This window comes from Ruditapes philippinarum, unplaced genomic scaffold (genome assembly GCF_026571515.1).
Source record: "Ruditapes philippinarum isolate M1 unplaced genomic scaffold, ASM2657151v2 ctg2042_1_1_1_1, whole genome shotgun sequence".
NCBI lineage: Eukaryota > Metazoa > Mollusca > Bivalvia > Venerida > Veneridae > Ruditapes > Ruditapes philippinarum.
In genome coordinates this window covers 64,042-82,943 of record NW_026861470.1, presented here as the reverse complement: position 1 = coordinate 82,943, position 18,902 = coordinate 64,042, and the positions used below count along the sequence as shown (strand labels likewise).

At 31.7% G+C, this 18,902-nt stretch overlaps 1 protein-coding gene across 1 annotated transcript in view; it reads left to right on the top strand.

The window, feature by feature from the left end:
* Positions 1-18,902, top strand: part of LOC132715722 (uncharacterized) — a 41,339-nt gene that overhangs the window by 19,895 nt on the left and 2,542 nt on the right. The window contains exons 3-9 of the mRNA XM_060698783.1: positions 13,319-13,956; positions 14,155-14,182; positions 14,437-14,973; positions 15,122-15,193; positions 15,644-16,036; positions 16,354-16,563; positions 16,820-16,963. Of these exons, the coding sequence (XP_060554766.1) occupies positions 13,319-13,956; positions 14,155-14,182; positions 14,437-14,973; positions 15,122-15,193; positions 15,644-16,036; positions 16,354-16,563; positions 16,820-16,963 (2,022 nt within the window). The remainder of the gene's footprint in view (positions 1-13,318; positions 13,957-14,154; positions 14,183-14,436; positions 14,974-15,121; positions 15,194-15,643; positions 16,037-16,353; positions 16,564-16,819; positions 16,964-18,902) is intronic.

The following is an 18,902-nucleotide window of genomic DNA, read 5'->3' as shown; positions in this document are numbered from 1 at the left end:
TATATTTGCTGTAATAGTCATATATGTCCCATACCTAAGTTTCACATCAACCTTTGTTGTTTTAGTTTTAATTACTTTGGTTTTATCACTTGCAAAAGTTACCACTCTATTTTCATGCACAAGTCCCAGTTGGTTTGCATCTGTTGTGTAATGTAGGTCCCTTGGGATCCACAATCAAGATGCAACCTTGTCTTAACACCATCTTTGCTGTTTGGTTGTTTCAACTCTGTTTGTGCTGTTTGCATTAACACTGTTCCTGTAACTGTCAATAGAACATTTTCAATTTGACCTGCATATGTTACTTCATGCTTGTTGTTGGATAGCTTTCTTCTTCTGCCAAATTAATACTTCCATGCACAGGCTTTCTTTGGAAACGTTTTGGGCATAAGCTTCTATGGTGAATGTCCCTTTGTACATAATATACACACGTTCTCGTTGTTTTGCAATCTGACGAATAATGTCCTTCTTCCAAACATTTAAAGCAACAGCCTTTTAATTGTCTTTGTCTTTCATCAATCGTTTTGAATTTTTGGCATTCCTCACTCCAATGCGTGTTAATGCAAAATGCACTCTTCATTGACATTTCCTTGGATAATTTTGGTCTGGCTGATAACCCATATATAGCTGCCTTTTTGTCGCGATAGTGACTTTCTATCTGTTATATATTCTATTTGTTTCACTGGATTTTGATGAATGTTTTTTGTTTTCTATCATCAACCACAACTTCCCAGTTACTTCTCTGGCGTCGGTTCGATCCCCGGGAGATGCTTTGGTAGTTTAGCGCGGAGTAGGGTAGTCTAGTACTGGTGTAACTCTCCAGGAACGATGGTTAGGAAAAAACCCGCCTATATGACTGAAATACTGTTGAGAAAAGGCGGCGTAAAATGAAACAAACAAACAAAACCACATCTTATTGGACAGTGTCCATAACTCAAGCACCAATAATTTCAAGAATTATCTCCCCATTTACTTAGATTCTTTTTGACTTGAAAAGTAACTTCTTTAGTTTTAAAGGTATCTACCTCAAACTTCAAATACATATTCCTTATCATCAACCACATCTTATGTGACAAGGTTTATATCTCTTGAAGTAATATTTCAGATGTACATGTATAATTAATATCCAAACAAAGATAACTTCAAGGTCTAAATTTTAAGCAAAAAAAAAACACAATAAATTTAAAGCATTCTGAAAAACCATGCCTATACAGGAAAAGACTCAATTATGATGAAAGAGCTTTAATTTATTTGCCAATAAGAAATTAACAGACAAGTATTTTCATACCTGCATAGATAAAAGGAGGTGATCATTATTTGGTAATTGAACATGTCACCAGTTGCGATAATGTTTTAATCTACATTAAAATACACAGAAATTTGACACTTAAAATTGCTGTCCGGTTTTCTGTCCGGATTTTTTATGCATGTTTAGCATTAGAAACCATAGAAAATCGTCCGGTTTTTGGAATTCAGAGGTTCCGGTATTCAGAGGATTTTTTTTCAATGAACATATGAGGAGAATTTACGGGACTTTTAAAATGGTCCGGTTTTCAGAGGATTCCGGTTTTCAGAGGGTCCGGTTTTTAGAGTTTGTACTGTATCTCCCTTTGAACTTTCTTAAGAAGTATTATAACTTTTTTACCTTTTTTATAGAGGTATCTACTTCAAACTTCAAATATATATTTCTTATCATTACACATATGTTGTGTGACAAGGTCCATAACTCTAGTGTGACTTTTTCCAGAATTATTCCCACTTGAACTTGAAATTTATGTTAACAACTATAACTTCTTGTCATAAAAAGAAATATATTTTTATCATAGTTGACTTTTATTTCATATTGTTTCCTTCTTACTGCGTCCAGTATTTAATAAGTCGAGCTTCGCTGTCTCCTGTAAAGCTTTTATTTATTTTTTCTTCTGAAAAACAGTGTTTATTTGAATTAAACTGTTGGTTGCCCTCTTCGCACCACAAGAAAGTATCATCTTGCTGCTTTGGTTCTATTTTTAAATTTCTTGTGTAGTGTTTTTCCACATTTTCTTCAGAACTTATTGTGGTTGGTGAGCATTTTTTGTCTCTAAATATGCATCTATTGCTGATTTAGCCGCATTTTTACCTTTACTGCTGTGAAGTGGTTCATGTTCATCTTCCATGTCTATAAGGACTTGAAATCTGAATGTTGTGGGAGTGTGTACACCAATTGGACTTGCAGTATGGTCATTGTGAAAATGGGTGTAATTTTTCACTTATTCTCAATTTGGTTTAAATTATTTACATGCTAAAATTCTTAATTAAGGCTTAATAATCGAATAGTTTGTAAAAGTGGTCAGGTTCTAATGAGAATCAATGCTTTACACGGAGACCAAACGATCACAAATTATAACTGGAGTAAATTCTCAGGGCTCAGTAGACTTATAAGTGTCACTATATAAAGATGATGGACTAAACAATAACAACTATTAAATTCAATTTCAATCAATGCTTTTATTATATGAAAAGCCCTAACAAATTTGATAAGTATACTAATCAAATTATATTTAGTTTTATATTAAGAATAATTATATTTATTATTTAATTAAGATTATGTTTATCATATATTTTATGTGGTCAATTACAATAAACGTAAACGTTTGTATTAAGGACTAAGTCCAGTTTAATGTTTCAAGGCTAAGCTTTGTAGTACTGACCAGAGTAGGTACAGTACCTAACCTAGCTAACATTGCCAAAGTCAACTTATTTTACAATTCAGTATTCACTGCAACAATTTGATTGGTTGAGAATAATATTGTATATACCATGTAATAAGTATGAAAGATAGTAACTCATAACTTATAGATTAATTGTTAACTTAGATTACCATAAATACCCATCATATTACAAGTTAATACAATAATGTTTGCTTATGTATTACAATTAACAAAAAGTGTGCATGTTTAAATGTCTCATATATCGGTCAATTTTGTTACGAACGAATACAGTTGATAGATTTTATAGGTAATTCCATTTATCAAATATCATAAGAAGCGCAACTTTAATAAACATGCCCAATAAATGTGATAGAGCGTTATATTTCAATGACGCAAAATAGATATATCATTGAAATTTTTTATATCGTATATGACTGTTGATTTTCAACCTGTCAGCGTTATCGCATGGATGTAACACAGTCTTTTTTTAGGGAGGATTTATTTACTATTGGACAATTTTCACATATGCGTAGGTGATGGTTTGTGGCACTGCACCAAAACTTTTATGAGTCGGTTCTTTTCGCACGGTATAGCTTCTTTCACTTGTCTAGAGATTGTGGTGATATTTTATTAAGTTGATGCTGTTAATAAATGTTTAGATTGTTGACGTTCTGAAAGTCTGTTGTAAGACATCCTGTAGAAATTGCAATAATATGCTGTTCTTAAGACATTGAGTTTGAAGCTCATCGTATTGGTTATGATAGGTGCTGAGATAATCGTTAATGATTACAATCTTAATTTAACCAATCTTCCTGTTTATCCCTACGGAGTGCAACAGAAACAACGAGCCAATATTTCTTAACACTAAAATCTACCCTAAACTTTAATGTTCAACGATAAATCAAACTGCCATTCTGTTATCAAAGTCCACGTAAGCATTCATTGATTTAGAACAAACATCACAGATGTAATAATTTTGCGACATTTACTTTTTTTACGCGCAATCACAGTCACTGGGCATACGTGTAAGAATATCTCTTTCTTTCTCCTCTTCGATTGCATTCTAGATCTGTTAATTCACATCAGCATTACAGTATTACAAGAAATACACCTTCTGTCGTTCACTCACCTTTAAATGTGTCATCTGTTAATTCGTTTTATATATCACATTCTTTTAATTGTAATTCTAACATGTTCAGAAATTCACTCCGTATCAGAATCTCATCCATTAAACATACAATTGTAAAGAAATACAATATCAAACAGACCAATTTTCCTTCTGTGTCTAGAGTGTACCCTTCTATTAACAAGTGTAGTTCTGAGAGGTGCTGATGTTGTAACTTTTTATCGCACAGGTCTACTATTACCTCTACAGTAAATGGCAGAACATTTAATACAATTTTTAACTCTTATATAGACTGAAAGTCAACTCATTTTATTTATGTGTAAATATGAAATGCTCCCGGTTGCGGCATTCAGTATGCTGGGCAAACAGGACGCTCTCTTAAAATTAGATTCCGAGAACACTTCTTTAAAATGAGAAATCGTAGCAAAATTACTACTATTTTATATCAACAATTAAGCAAATTTGGCAATTCTTTTAAACATGTAACAATTCAAGCAGTGGAACAGATTTTTTTTACGATTCTGATACATCTTCTAGTCTTAAAGTAAAAGGCAGGCACTTAGCTGAGTTTAAATGGATACAAAAATAACAAACACCTTTTCCGCTTGGTCTGAATGACAATATCTTTCAACAAGGTAATATTTTCAAAGATCCCAGTATTGACAGTTTTTCTATTCTTAACATACGGAAGCAGAAATCTCGATCCCATGGAATACGTAAAAAAACAGTTATTCTTTGTCGATTTTTTGCGATACATATAAACTTAAAGTAAATGAAAGTAAAACAAAAATAGTTGTTTTTGAAAATGGTGGTACCTTATGTAAAATTGAAAATTGGGCTTATAAAAACAAGCAGATTGAAGTTGTTAATGCTTTTAGTTATGTTGGTTTAACATTTACAAGACAACTTTCTATGAAAAGAATGGTACATGAGTTATGCATAAAGAGTAAGAGGGTTTTTATATCAATCTTAAAATCCTTGTATGATCGTGGCCAATTAAATAAGAAAGTATTTTTTAAACTGTTTGATACTAAAATATGTCCTCAATTACTTTATGGGGCTGAAATTTTGGGCATGGGTAAATTTGAATAGCTAAAACGAGTACAATATTATGCATGCAAACGCTTTATGTGTTGTAAACAAAATGCATCCAATGTAGCTGCATTAGGCGACTGCGGGAGGTGTCCCATGTATTTAATATCCATTAAGAGATGTATTAACTATTGGTTAAAGATTTTTAAAATGTCAAACGATAGATTAGTTAAAAAGTGTTACTTTATGATGTTTGATGATGATATACAGGGACATGCCAATTGGGTTTCATCTTTAAGAAAAATTTTACAAAGTCATGGTTTTGGATATGTATGGGAAAGTCAATCAGTTACATCAGAAAAATACTTTATAGCACAATTTGAAAATAGGTTAAAAGATATATACCAACAAGAGTGGCATTCATCTGTAACCTCTAATGTAAAATTGTCTTTTTATGGTATGTTTAAGGAAAATGTCTCATACGAATGTTACTTATAGATGTTCTAGACATTAGAAAATTAAGATATATATACTCAAATTTTAGAATAGGGTCACATGATCTTGAAATTGAGGTTGGTAGACATAAAAAGATATTGAGGGAAAACAGATTGTGCAAAAAATGTTCTAAGAATGTAATAGAAGATGAATTTCATTTTTTACTATGTTGTGATTTTTATTCAGAATTTAGAAAATTATATCTACCGATTAAGTACCTAAATGCACCAACCCGAAACAAATTTAATATATTAATGTCTACAAAAAATGATTCTCTTATAAAGGGTACAGCAACATTTTTGTATTACGCTTTTGAAAAAAGGAAGTTAATCAAAAAATACGAGGGTTGTCCCAAAAGTCCGTGACAAATTTTATAGCCGGTTCATTTTTAACGCCAATAGGAAATAATTCACACATATAACCGTTAAGTTTAATATTTAACATTACAACAAGTCATTTACAAAAAATTTACCCTAGTTACTTAGAAATTTTCAGTATTAACGACATTGGTTTGAGTTTCCGGGGCACGTCAAATAATTTACATTTTGTTATGAATAGGCTGAAATTAATTACGTATATTTAAAATATCTGATGATGTGTCTGCACAATGTCACGTTGACTTCCTCACATGCTATGTTTTAATCATCTCTGAAAATTTTAGTTAAATAACTTAAAAAACGAAAAAGATACGAATAAATGAAAATATCTCATATAAAATAGGAAAGTAAAAATGGCGACGTTCGAAGAATTTGCGGCGCAGTGAACAGGTCGCTCAGGTTTCATGACTATTTCGAGATGACACATGTAACGATTTTCAACAAACATACCAAATATTACAGTTAAGCAACATATTCTGAGCATTTGTGTACAAAAGGCATGAACGGAACCAGAGTTTTGCGCTACAAAAAGCGAAAATAAGGAAAACACGGATAGGAAGACCGATCTTCGTCGCCTATTTCCTACAGCTAAAAACAGGAGTTACGAGACCAGAAGTTCGCGTAAAGCAAAAATTAATGTATGCCATCCAAACATTCAACAGACATTAACAACCACATGATTTCAGTCAGAAATTGACGATTTATGGGTACCATTATTGCGTTGAAAGCCATTGAGAGTATTTGACGTTGGACGTGCGCCGCGATTCAGTTAGTTGCCATGGTGTTTATGGCATATTTTTGTTGTTTGTTGATATTTATCTATGAAAATTTGTGAAAATGTTTAAATTATATGGGTTTATAACATATTAAAATATCAAATTCGTACCTGTTTTATTTAGCTTTTAATCAATCCTATCACAGAATATTGGGACAACCCTCGTATGTCTTCGATACACAATGATAATTAACACAGAAATTTTTTTATGCTTTAAAGTTATTTTCAGTTAAATTTATATAGTATATGTTTAAACATTGTGTACATGCTATACTTTTGTGTAAATTGTTTCTCTGTATATATGTTTTTGCATGGGCCGGAGGCCTTAAAGCGAAATAAAGTATTTGTATTGTATTGTATTGTATTGTAACATCAAACTTAATCAAAAATTACTGTTAATGTCTATTTCCAATTTAAAAAACATCTTGACTAATTCGAGTAGACATGCTATGTTATTACGTCTAACCTCTCTTTCTGTTCGGTCTCTTAAAACTTTAGACGAAAAAGCTGATAAAATAATTATCCAAACTGATCCTTTATATACTGCAGCCTATCTTATACACAAAGTTTACACAGCAAATTTTAAGACCTCATATCGACACCACCCCACCGCTGAACATTACAGACACTTTCTTAAAGTTCTTCATCGATTTACCTAGTATTTTCGTGATAAACTCGGTTCCGATGCGATTCCTAAGTATTTCAAAAACTCTGATATTCCAATTATATGCTATGAATATAAAACGCCTGTCAGAAATATCATATTCAATTAAAACAAAATTGTCTCCGACCTAGACGTTGAGTCTAATACACCAACTATTTGAGACTGCAAAAGTTCAAAATTCTATAGCTGGTGATTTTGATTAAATAAACGCCAAGATAATCCGTAATTTATTTCTTAAAGGATCAAAATATAGAATTCCTTCCGATATTGATTTAAATGCTTGTCGAAGTCAGATAGCTGAATCGATCGAGGACTATTCAGTTAAATGGTGTCGACGCGAAAATGGTGATAGTAATGCACTTAATACATGGAAACATAATATATGTAATATTATTGAATCACGCATCGAATTTTATCGTTGGAATGAAAATCTTTTACCACCTAAACCTAGACTTACCTTATGACATCGTAGAAAGGATATATTAGCGTTTCACTCTAAATTTGTTTAAGTTCCGACTGACAAGGTTGCCAATAACATATTTAACGTATTCATTATATAAATGTTTTGCAAAATGAACTTTACAGCACTAATGTTTATTCTGAAACCGTTCTTTCTGAAAGAGATATTGTGAATAGTCATATTTTCTTGTATTTCTAACTTTAAAGTACGTGTAGGTGAGAAAGAGCTTAAACTTTCTATCATACATCCAAAATTAAATAAACATCCATATCAAGCCCGCTTCATTGCTAATCCTATATCTTGCACAACCAGTAATCTTTCTATTTTATTGACTTCTTGTCTTACTGCCATTAGGGCACATGTGATTAGATACAGTGAAACAGTTTATGAAAATACGGACAAAAATCTGTTTTGGTCTGTTAAAAATTCAACTGAAATTTTAGATAAGTTTAACATTAAGAATAATCAAGCTTCATCTGTAAGTACTTACGATTTATCTACCCTATATATAACATTGCCACATAGCCTTATAAATGATAAACTATTATCTTTAATTAAAAACACATTTGCAAGAGAACAGGTGACGTTTCTTGCTTGCAATTCAAAGAAGGCTTTTCTTACCAGTGGTATCATTAAGTAATATACAATGTGGACCTGTGGCGAAGTTTGTAGAGCACTTTCGTTTTTATTAGATAACATTTATGTCAGGTTTGGTAAAAACCTGATAGCTGATTTATTTCTTTACTGCTATGAGGGGGATTTTATGTTCAGACTTTCCCCTACTTCACACCAGGAAATTATACATGCATTTAACATTTCCCGCTACCTAGATGATATCCTTAACAATGTTAAGTGAAATAAACAAAAACTGAATAATCCTTATTTTGATCAATTGGTTTCTAAAATATATCCCAGTGAACTTAAATTGAATAAAACTAACTAACAATACTATAGTAACTAAAGTCTACGATAAAAGAGATGATTTTGATTTTAAAACTATTAACTATCCACATTTAGATGGAGATGTACCTCATGCTACATCATATGGGGTGTATATTTCTCAATTAATTAGATTTGCTAGGGCGTGAAGTCGTGTTAATGATTTTAATGAACGCAATTTATTCATTACTAACAAACTACTTAAACAACGTTATCGCTATCATAAATTGCATAAATATTTTACCAAGTTTTACCATCGTAGTATAGACTTAATTTTTAAATGTAATTGTAATTCAAAAACTCCTTTACGACTAGGTATTAGCAAACCTGATTTCTATGGAGCTGTTTACAAACTTTGTAGGATTATGGGTCATAGTAATTTTTCTGCCGTCTTCACTAAAATTATCAAACGGTTTAAAAAGAGGTTATGACCCAATTATCTTAAGGCATACCGCATTCTTGGTGTTCAACCCTTTTACAGTTGGACGCTACGCTTTCCTCTTTTAATTACATCTGACGGACTAAGTGGCAGACTCTGTGATGGACCGTTTTTAAGCACTTTTGGACTGAATTGTCTTAATAATCGTCTTCTGTCTTGCTTCGTCGGGCCCCTGTAAGTGATTTTCAGGCATCAAGTACTTTGGTAATGGTCATTAGCCTCTACCTTTTTCTGCATATTTACACAATCTTTTACGTGTTTTATCTATTTCGTCTAATGTAACCATGACCATTGTTAGAACTTCACTTGGCGGGGATTAATTTTATTTACATTTTCGTGTCATTTAGGAACATATTGGGGCTAAGAGTGAGGTTTGGCTCGCATAAAACCGGTTTAAACTCCCCAGTGGTTTAACTACCACTGACCGTTCCAAGGCGGTACCCCTCTGTGTTCCTTCACGTGTTTCCGTGTCTCTATTGTTACTTGTTTTGGATGTTTGCATTTTTGTGATGTCTGTCTTATTGGATTGTCGTTGACGGTAGGTATTTTCTCAAACCACCTTATCCCATTTTTTTCACCCCCAAAATTTTCGCTCTTGCAGCCCTTGTCCCTTTAATTCCCCTATGGGACAATTTTAGTTTATATTACTTCATACATTTCATGTCCCACTTCTTTCGCCACCCGTGTGTCCACTCCGGGTGTTTGTTTGGTGTCATCTGGATGCCCTACTTAGGTGTATCGGGACTGCCTCCTGTGAACGTTGCCTTTGCATTGTTGATCTTTGTTCTTGTTGAAAATACACCTACTGATGTACTACTGTCGTGCCTCCAAACAAGTATCTTTTACTACTATAAATGAGCAAGTAGTACTTGTTTCCTTTTATCCGTTACTATTTTTTCATATTTAAGGTATTACACAATATATTAACTATAATAATTGTATCTTTGTTATGTAATTATTGAATAATTACTGCCCCTGCCCTGACATCAGGCAATGTGCGACAGGGTTGCATTGAAGTTATTGGGCAATATTTTACATGCTTTGGTTCAGACAGAATGTTACCATATGTTAACTCATAACTGCATGAGCAAAAATGTGAAAAAAGGCGATTTTCAGTTACAAGTTCAAATTGCTATAAAACTATAAAAACTGCTTCAATACTCAATACTGATCAAACATGGCACAAATGTTGACTGGACCATTGCCTTTGTAACATCATGCTCAGTCTTAAATTTCCTGTTACAATGGCAACGAGGGGACATCTCAAAATTGCCACAAAACCCTATTTTGCATTGATTTTTTCCATCAAAATTGATTTCAAAGTGTGCAACTTCTCAATGGATTGAGATAGAGTCAAAGGCTTTTCAGCGTTGGTTATACGTTACCGTATGATCGACCTGCGATGAGGAGGGTTGCTGCCCCCTTCAAACCCCAAACAGAAGGGGGCACATCCCCCTTCTGGCAACCACCTGATGTATCTTTTGGATAGGGGGCCGCGCCGAAAAAGTGGTCACTTTTTTAAACATCATTTCCCAAACAAAAACAAGTATTTGGGGCCTCATTAAGGCATTTTTTCACCGTTTGAGACAACAAAAAGGGGGAGTATAGGCGTGTATATCTGGTAATGTGGTTAATATAACTATGATCTAGCTCGCTCAGGGTACCAACAGGGGCATAGTCAATGCATCGTATTTGGATTCATTCTGAGTAAAAACTTAATTTGTTTCGCATATCATAAATAACCCGGGTGCATGTGAATTATAACTTTTTAAAAGAAACATTAGGTTACGTCTCTTATTAAAAGCCAGGTGTATATCTACCCTTACTGATAGTAAATGGCCAGTCAGCTAGAATTTACTTATGGCTAAGGAGACTACTATTGATTGTGTAACATGTCCCTGCATACACAATGTGTACGATCCCCATAATGTTTAAGTAGCGGCCGGATGTACTCAAAATGATAAACAACGATCTGACCAACATATCTCTAGTTAAAAAAAATACAACATGCAAAGTTTTATTGCGTTTGAGTATATAACGTCCTACCAGAACAACGCCATTGTTATCAGTATGGCTGCAATTAACGAATGTGAATATCATTTATCCGAGCTTTTTTTTCCCGAATTTCATCTAATTCAAACATTGACGGAACAATACTTATACACACTTTCGGTCGGATGATGGGAATTTACATCAAGTAAAGAACTTTCTGAACCGAAAACAAAAGTACTTCTTTAACACTGTTCCTGTAAAAGTGTCAAAACTTAAATGGTAATAGTAATACGATGTTAAAATAATGCAAAATGTCTGCTATAAGTCAAACCATTACAAATGAGTTTCAAAACTTATATAAATCAGACCTAATGTTTAATTAATTACGCCCTTCGTTAAAAAGATTTCTTGATCTTTTCAGGATGTTTTGAAGAAAAAAAACACTTTAAATTTAAATAATTTAAAACACACATAAAAATGGAAAGAAAATTAAACACTGAAATTCGCTTAGCGAAAAGCATTAATAATTATCCGCTGAATAAGGATAGTAATTCTGAAAATTTGCAGTCATTACATAATCCATTGCACATGCCAAGTATATAGTAATTATTTAACAAAACATTAAACTGTGTGAAAATAAAAATAAGCATAACAACATAAAAGGAGACATGTCTTTTCACGTGAACGTATAACTAACCCAATGAAATGAAGTGTTATTTTTATATTAAAATATAAGAGATACGCATGTTAATATTTAGAAGGTTTAAGCATGGATTCTGTTATGTACCTACATACACGTGACTTTCAATGTAAATACGTATTATGGTTACAAGCTAGAATCGTCTTTAATGTTTATGTAGGATGTATGTTTGAAGTATGTGATTAATTAGATATGCTTTCAAAAATTGCTTTTAATTTAAAATCCTTTTGATAATTCCTTATTTTTCATGACTTCAAAATATAATTTTAAATATTTTCAAGTCTTTAGTTCTTAGCTCGACTATATGAATTAAGTGGAGAGCTGTCCTACTCGCCCCGGCGTCGGCGTCCGCGTCCAGATTTCAGATTTTGGTGCAGTAAAATATTTTTCATTATAACTTTTTCATTTCTCAAGGTATCAATTTCAAACTTCAAATATATGTTTTTTATCATCAACCATATTTATGTGACAAGGTTCATAAATCTAGCACAATATTTTAAGATTTATCTACCCTTGAACTTAAAATTTCCTTAAAAAATACTTTTTTACTGTTTCTTCTTTATTTCTTAAGGGATCAACTCCATACCTCAAATATATGTTGTCCCTTATCATTAACAACACCTTACGTGACAAGGGTCATAACTCTAGCACAAATATTGCAAAGACTATTTCCCCATAAACGTAGATTTAACTGTTATTTTTTACCATAACTTTTTTAGTTTTAAAGGTATCTACCTCAAACTTTAAATACTTATTCCTTATCATCAATTACATTTTGTGTGACAAGGTTTAGAACTATTTAAGCAATATTTTCAGATTTATATCTCTGTGAACTTAGTATTTTCTTTAAAGCTGCACGCCTCCAGATGAGCCAAAAAAATTCAGAAATTCAATCTTTAGAAAAATATATTAATATCTTAAGAAAAGTTAAAAGATTCAATATTCAATTAATTGTTTACATGTTATGTACGATTAATGACTGATTTTGCAGTATCAATCACTATAATTCTACTGCGCTAACAACGCAGTAAGAGGCATTTATGTATATTTTGACCTCTTTTTTGGTAATTTACGTGGATTGTAAGTGCCGTTTGCAATGTGTAAATTATTTATTTGTTCACTTCACAATATTTTACTTTTAAATACATTTTCAAATTTTTCATGAAAATTAGCATGAATCTGGAGGCATGCTGCTTTAAGAAATATTATAACTTCTTTATCTTAAAGGTATATACCTCAAACTTCAAATGTATATTTCTTATCATTACGCACATGTTGTATGACAAGGTTCATAACTCTAGCATGACTATTTCTAGAATTTTCCCCACTTGAACTTAGAATTTATGTTAACAAATGTTAATGTTTTACTATAACTTAATACATATTTATACATAATTGAATTTTCTTTCATAGTTTTGTCTTCCTTACTGCGTCCATTTTTTTATTAGTTGCTGTCTCCTGTGACAGCTCTTGTTAGCGATATTATATAATGTGCTATAAATGTCTCAATGCCATATGTTGTTTTGTATTATCTCACATTGTGTGGACATGAAACATGTAAGGCAATTTTAAAATAAAACTCCTTGAAAAAGCTTTTGAGTAATATTATACTTTTCTTGTGTTTTATTTCAGGTACAAATACGGACAATCGTTATGAAGCACAACTCTATCTGCAAGTAGTATATATGTTCGTTGACTTGGGTACAAAAGTGCTTTTAGATTTATTTTCGTACTTACTGGCACATGATGATATCAACATGTTACTTGTTGACTTTTTGAAATCAAACGAAACAAAACTAATGTTAGAAAAGTTATTCAACGATAGAGTTATTAATAAAAAGGAACTCAGACTTGCAACAGCGGACAATCCAAAGACGGAAAATTTTGATATTTCTCTCTTGTTAACTTTAATGATGAATTTGATACCAAACAAAATACTTTCTCCACCAAAATATGGATGGAAAACACCCCCACCTCTCACAGATGATTCCATATCTGCAGATTTGTTACGTCTTCGAAAGATCCGAAATGATATTATTGCACACATTGCAAGACCTCAAATTCCTCAACCAAAATACATTAGAACCAGGGATGAACTAATCCACATTTTATGTCGACTAACCCAAAAGTTTCATCCTCGCACGTCAAAAGACAAGATTATGAAAGAAATTAAAAAAAGAATCGATTCGTGTCAAGTTTCTGTTGATTCATCACTAACAGAAGGTTACATCAGTCGTGTAAAAGAATGGCACTTAAATTTCACTAACAAGGTTATTTGCTTTTAAAATAATAGTTTTGTTTGTCTTTGAAAAATATTTATTCAAATGACTATATACTAAGATTAATACACTTTTTAATTGTTTTATTAAATATTATGGAATTTAAAACTAATATACAATGATTAATGTTTGATAGAATTTAAAAAAAAGACATCCTGTCTGTAACAATCTAACATTTACTTTTTACAGGTAGAGGAGTCACTCAAAACATTAAATGGTAAGATTTATTTATTTTGTAGCATTACCTTTTTTATTTAGATATTCGATTTACAAAATTCTAGTTTTATTATAAAAATTCTAATAAGAAATAAGCATAATAACATACAAAGTAGTTTTATTTCAGACAACTGACTTTTATTTTAACGTTACAAATAGAACGAAAACAAACAATATTATGGTTAACATTGAATTGAAGTATTAATTTTCAAAGTTAAAGTTAAGCTAACTGCAAACTGCTGATTTTTATTTCAGAGTTTGACTTGTACTTTACAAACAAATCGAACCGATGTGAAAGATATATAGAATTACTTTTCAAAGGTGGCAAAACTGTTTTGTTTGGTACTTTGGAACGGGAATGCAAAAAGAAAAAGTACAATGTCAAAGATATGTCTGAATTCATTAAATCATCTGACCATAACGAAATAGAGAGTGAAAGAAAATATTGGAATAGGGATCCATCAAATTGGAATGTATGGCAACTGTCGACATTTCTATTAGACAAGTTTGATCAGGATTTAAGTGCAAATGAAGTAAAGGAAATTGCCAATATACACAAGGCAGTTACAAATTATGCAGAGGCTATAGTGTCCTCTTTAGACAGAGATCGCTTCAGTCCTCTGTGGACCAACTTGGTCAGTAGCATTAAATGTATGTCGATGGTTTTAGACGCGGATATTAAACAGCGGTGCGATGACTTAATTGATAAGAGTGACATGGAAACTGAAGTCGACCTTACATTTCTTAAACAGTTTTATCCAAAACTCAGAACATTAACAGATGAATACAAAGGTACGCACAATAAACACTTCATTTACTCATTTCTTTGTGATTAGGTTTTAAATCAAAATGTCATTTAAATCAAATATAAAGTTAAATGTGTATTCTTATTTTCACATAAAAATAAGTGTCTCTATTTAACTTTTCCAAAATGTTTCAGTAAAAGTGAGACAGTTTAAAGACTTATTACAGGAAATGGAAGAACACAATATACCTTTTCAAGAACCCCAAAGTAAGTAGTTTTGGTATAATTTCTTCGAGAAAGTTAGAATAAAGCTTTCGGATGCACTTCCGCTTTTGTTAAGTCTCTCACAATGCCTACTCCTCCCCTTTATCGACAATGTAATGAATACATATATTTAATTGTTAGATTACTTAAGTTTTAACACAATTGTACCACTTTTTTCGGCTAAGAATTTCGAATTTGTTTTTGCCTTCTGCTTTAGTTTACGGGGATTATTCCATACATGGTATAATATAAATAGTAGTTATGTTTTAACATTGTAAATGTTGTATTCACCTGACTGACTATACTTTTTTTACTTTCAAGTAGAGTTGTTAATTACCTCACTTCACTAGACTATCAAGTTAAAGGTTTAAAGTCTGTTATTTTACCACTATCAAGAACTAATGATTTATTATTCAAGCGTTTATAGTTGTAATTTAATCCCTTTATTTACAGAACTGGAATTCAAATTCATAACACTTGGGGACAACAAAGAGAAGACAAAAATAGCCGAAGAAATATTATTTTCAGTGTGGCAGGTGGCATTGGGACAAGTTGAAGATTCAACTAATTTCAAGACAGTCCGAATTGCAGTAAACAGAATCCTTCAAACAATAAGAAATATGCCAGATGTCATAGATGTAACAGCTGTACATAAATGCATAATTGTAGGAATCAGCTTTCATTCGCCAACGGGTATTTTAGAGCTCCTGAGTTATTTGGAGGATGGAACCTTTCAAGAAAGCATTACAGTAATAGAAAGTGAATTAGTGGATGTTTTCGATGGATGTATCAAAATAATGTCGAACTTCACGCTAGACTCTCTGCACGCTATTACAACAAATATAGGTTGGTTTAACCAGATTACACTCTCTCATCCATTTTTCAAATTATTAACAGAAATATATAATTAATTATTTATAAGGGTTCAAGTAATTTTTAAAGGATATTTTTCCCTTTTGAATGTAAAGTCATAATAAATTATAAGAAATATATTTATGTTTGGAAAGTTTTGATTATAATATTCGATTTCAATAGCATATATGTTCAATGTTAAATACTAAAACAAATATTGATAAAAATGTTAGAATTCTGAAAATGTTATGTACTCTTGCAAAACCATGCTTAAATGAAATGATAAATTAGTGTATTTTTGCACAATTTAGCAAAAGGTGATAAACGAAAAGCAAATGTCATCAGACTTCCTATTACATGCAAATCTGCCGAAGGAATAATGGCTGCAGTGTCCTTTTGTCAAAGTAAAGAAATAGAGGAGAGTAACAAAATTATATCGAAATCACTTTCTGGTAGTCTTGGCCAAAAAATTACGCTACAGACAGGTTTGGCAGGTTTTTACGAACATTTGGATGACACAGGTTTGTAGAATAGATATAACATTTCAATGTGTCAACAATGGCAGATAGCATTTCATGTAAAAGATTTCTATTAATTATAGGATTTCTCACGTTCGTTTTAAATCGTTAAATATACAGTCAAAAGGTAACGAAAAATGGAGCCATTGAATAACGATGTCTGACAAATTGTTGTCTTTGTTATCTTTTGTCATAACAATATTATTTTTAATATACACATTCAGTACTTTAATAGTGAACTTTTTTCAAAACGTATTAGAATCGGAGTCTATATCCTCCGAAGAAACGATTGGTGAAGAGATGGGCATCATTGAGTGCACAACACAAACTGCAGCTGAAAAATGGACTGACATTTTAGAACATGACCCGAGACAAATGGGAAAATATGCTAGCAAGATGACTGGTGGGTATTTTTTATATAAGTGTTAAATAGTCCGAAAACTGTGACTCAGTATTTTGAATTTGATGTTTATACGATCATTCTTAATTATTTTAAAGAATACATACCCTAATTGAGACCAGAAATATTTTTGACATCTTTATCCTTTTTAAGGAAGTGTAAGCCTTTCATTTTTAAAATATTAGAAAATTTCACCATCCAATTGATTCAATAACCATGGCTTATAGTTATAGTTCACACTATAAAGTGTTGAGAATTGAGTATCGCTCAAGCCGGTGCTAGGGGGCGTGAGGGATGTTGCACTTATTCATTATCCCTCATGTACAGACTCAATCAAACCGAGTCTGCAATTCTTATGTTATTTTGTTGTGATTAATGCTTCCGAGGGATCACTTTGTTTCCGGAATTTTATTCAGACAAATAGATTTTATATTCAAACTATTTCTGCTTATATATCATTTTAGACCCATACAATTTACAATGTTTACAAAATATTATCTTTGCTTTTAATAACATTTTACACGTTGAATAAATGCATGCTCGTCAAGTAGATTCCACTTTTCACGAAACATATTTTCACACACTGAAAACCAAGGTTCATATATAGGAAATCACATGATTAAAAACGCCTTCAATATATATAAACAAGTTTTAGAAATAAAAAAAAACACTTTAACTTTGTGTGTTCAGTTTCCTCAACCGGGATTTGGACCTACATCTTTAGTTTGGACCACGGGCATGTAGTTATAAGGAAAATGTTAGAAGAAAACCAAATCATTCTAAATGAGAATTTGGGTAGAGTTTGTAATCAATTTTTATTGTAAAAATTACCGTTTAGGCAATAAAAGTTAATTTCTTCCTATATTTCTTTTAAAGTCATCTTTTACATTGACCAAAATTATGATGAAGATGAAAAGTAATGCAACTTCTGTTAAATAAATTATTATTACTTTTCTAAATATAACTTTGCCGTAAAAAGAGTTTGTGTGACAAGATGTCAGGTTTGAATTCAAAACGTTATGATAAGTCCTATTTCAATGTTACTCTGTCTAAGACTTGTCTGTAAACAATTTCATTATCCTATACTTTACTTCAATAAATCTGATATGCTTAAATAAAAATACGCATTATTTGAGTGGTTATCAGGCTTTTCCGCAATGTTGAGAATGGTTGATGGTGGCATCCATTTTCAAATTGTAGATAAAGAGTCTCATTTAGCCTTAAAACAATTGAATTAAACTACACAAATTGTTATGCTTATGCTCAGCTTCAAAATACGACTTTACTTAACGAAAAAGTAATATCGAGGTGAAAAAATCGATAACAGGAAAAATCAGAAATATCATTAACGTTACATTTAATGCTACGATTTATTCCATTTTCATCCGTTAAAATGAATAAATTGATAACTGTTTTCTGATTAGCGTTTTACTTTTTCATGTTTTGAAAAATAGTTACAGTAAACACCATAATAGCTATAATTTATATAAAAGCGCTATCATATGACCGAGTGAAGCATGTACAGAAAATCTCTGCCCCTTCAAACTTCGCAATACTTCGCCGATCATTTACGGAAATAGCCGATTTGTTGTTGTTCTTCGCAGACTGATTAAATTCGACCAGTCTGTACTAATTCTTAATAAACAATTTGAAATGGCTTTATGTTGGCGCAACTATCATTGGATTTTTAACCGTCTAGGTGAAAAAATGGACATCATGATATGCATAACACAAACTGTATCCGAAACGTAAAATTATAATTAAACTATTAATTATAATTATTTAATTATTTCAAATATGTGTGTGATATACCGTGATTGCTCTTCAGTAGATCTTTTCGAACGGATTACATCTGAGAACGGTTTGGCTTCATGTAAAATTGACAGGGATTAACTAAATTGGATTTTCATTGGTCATTTTGAAAATACAAACTGAAACCAGG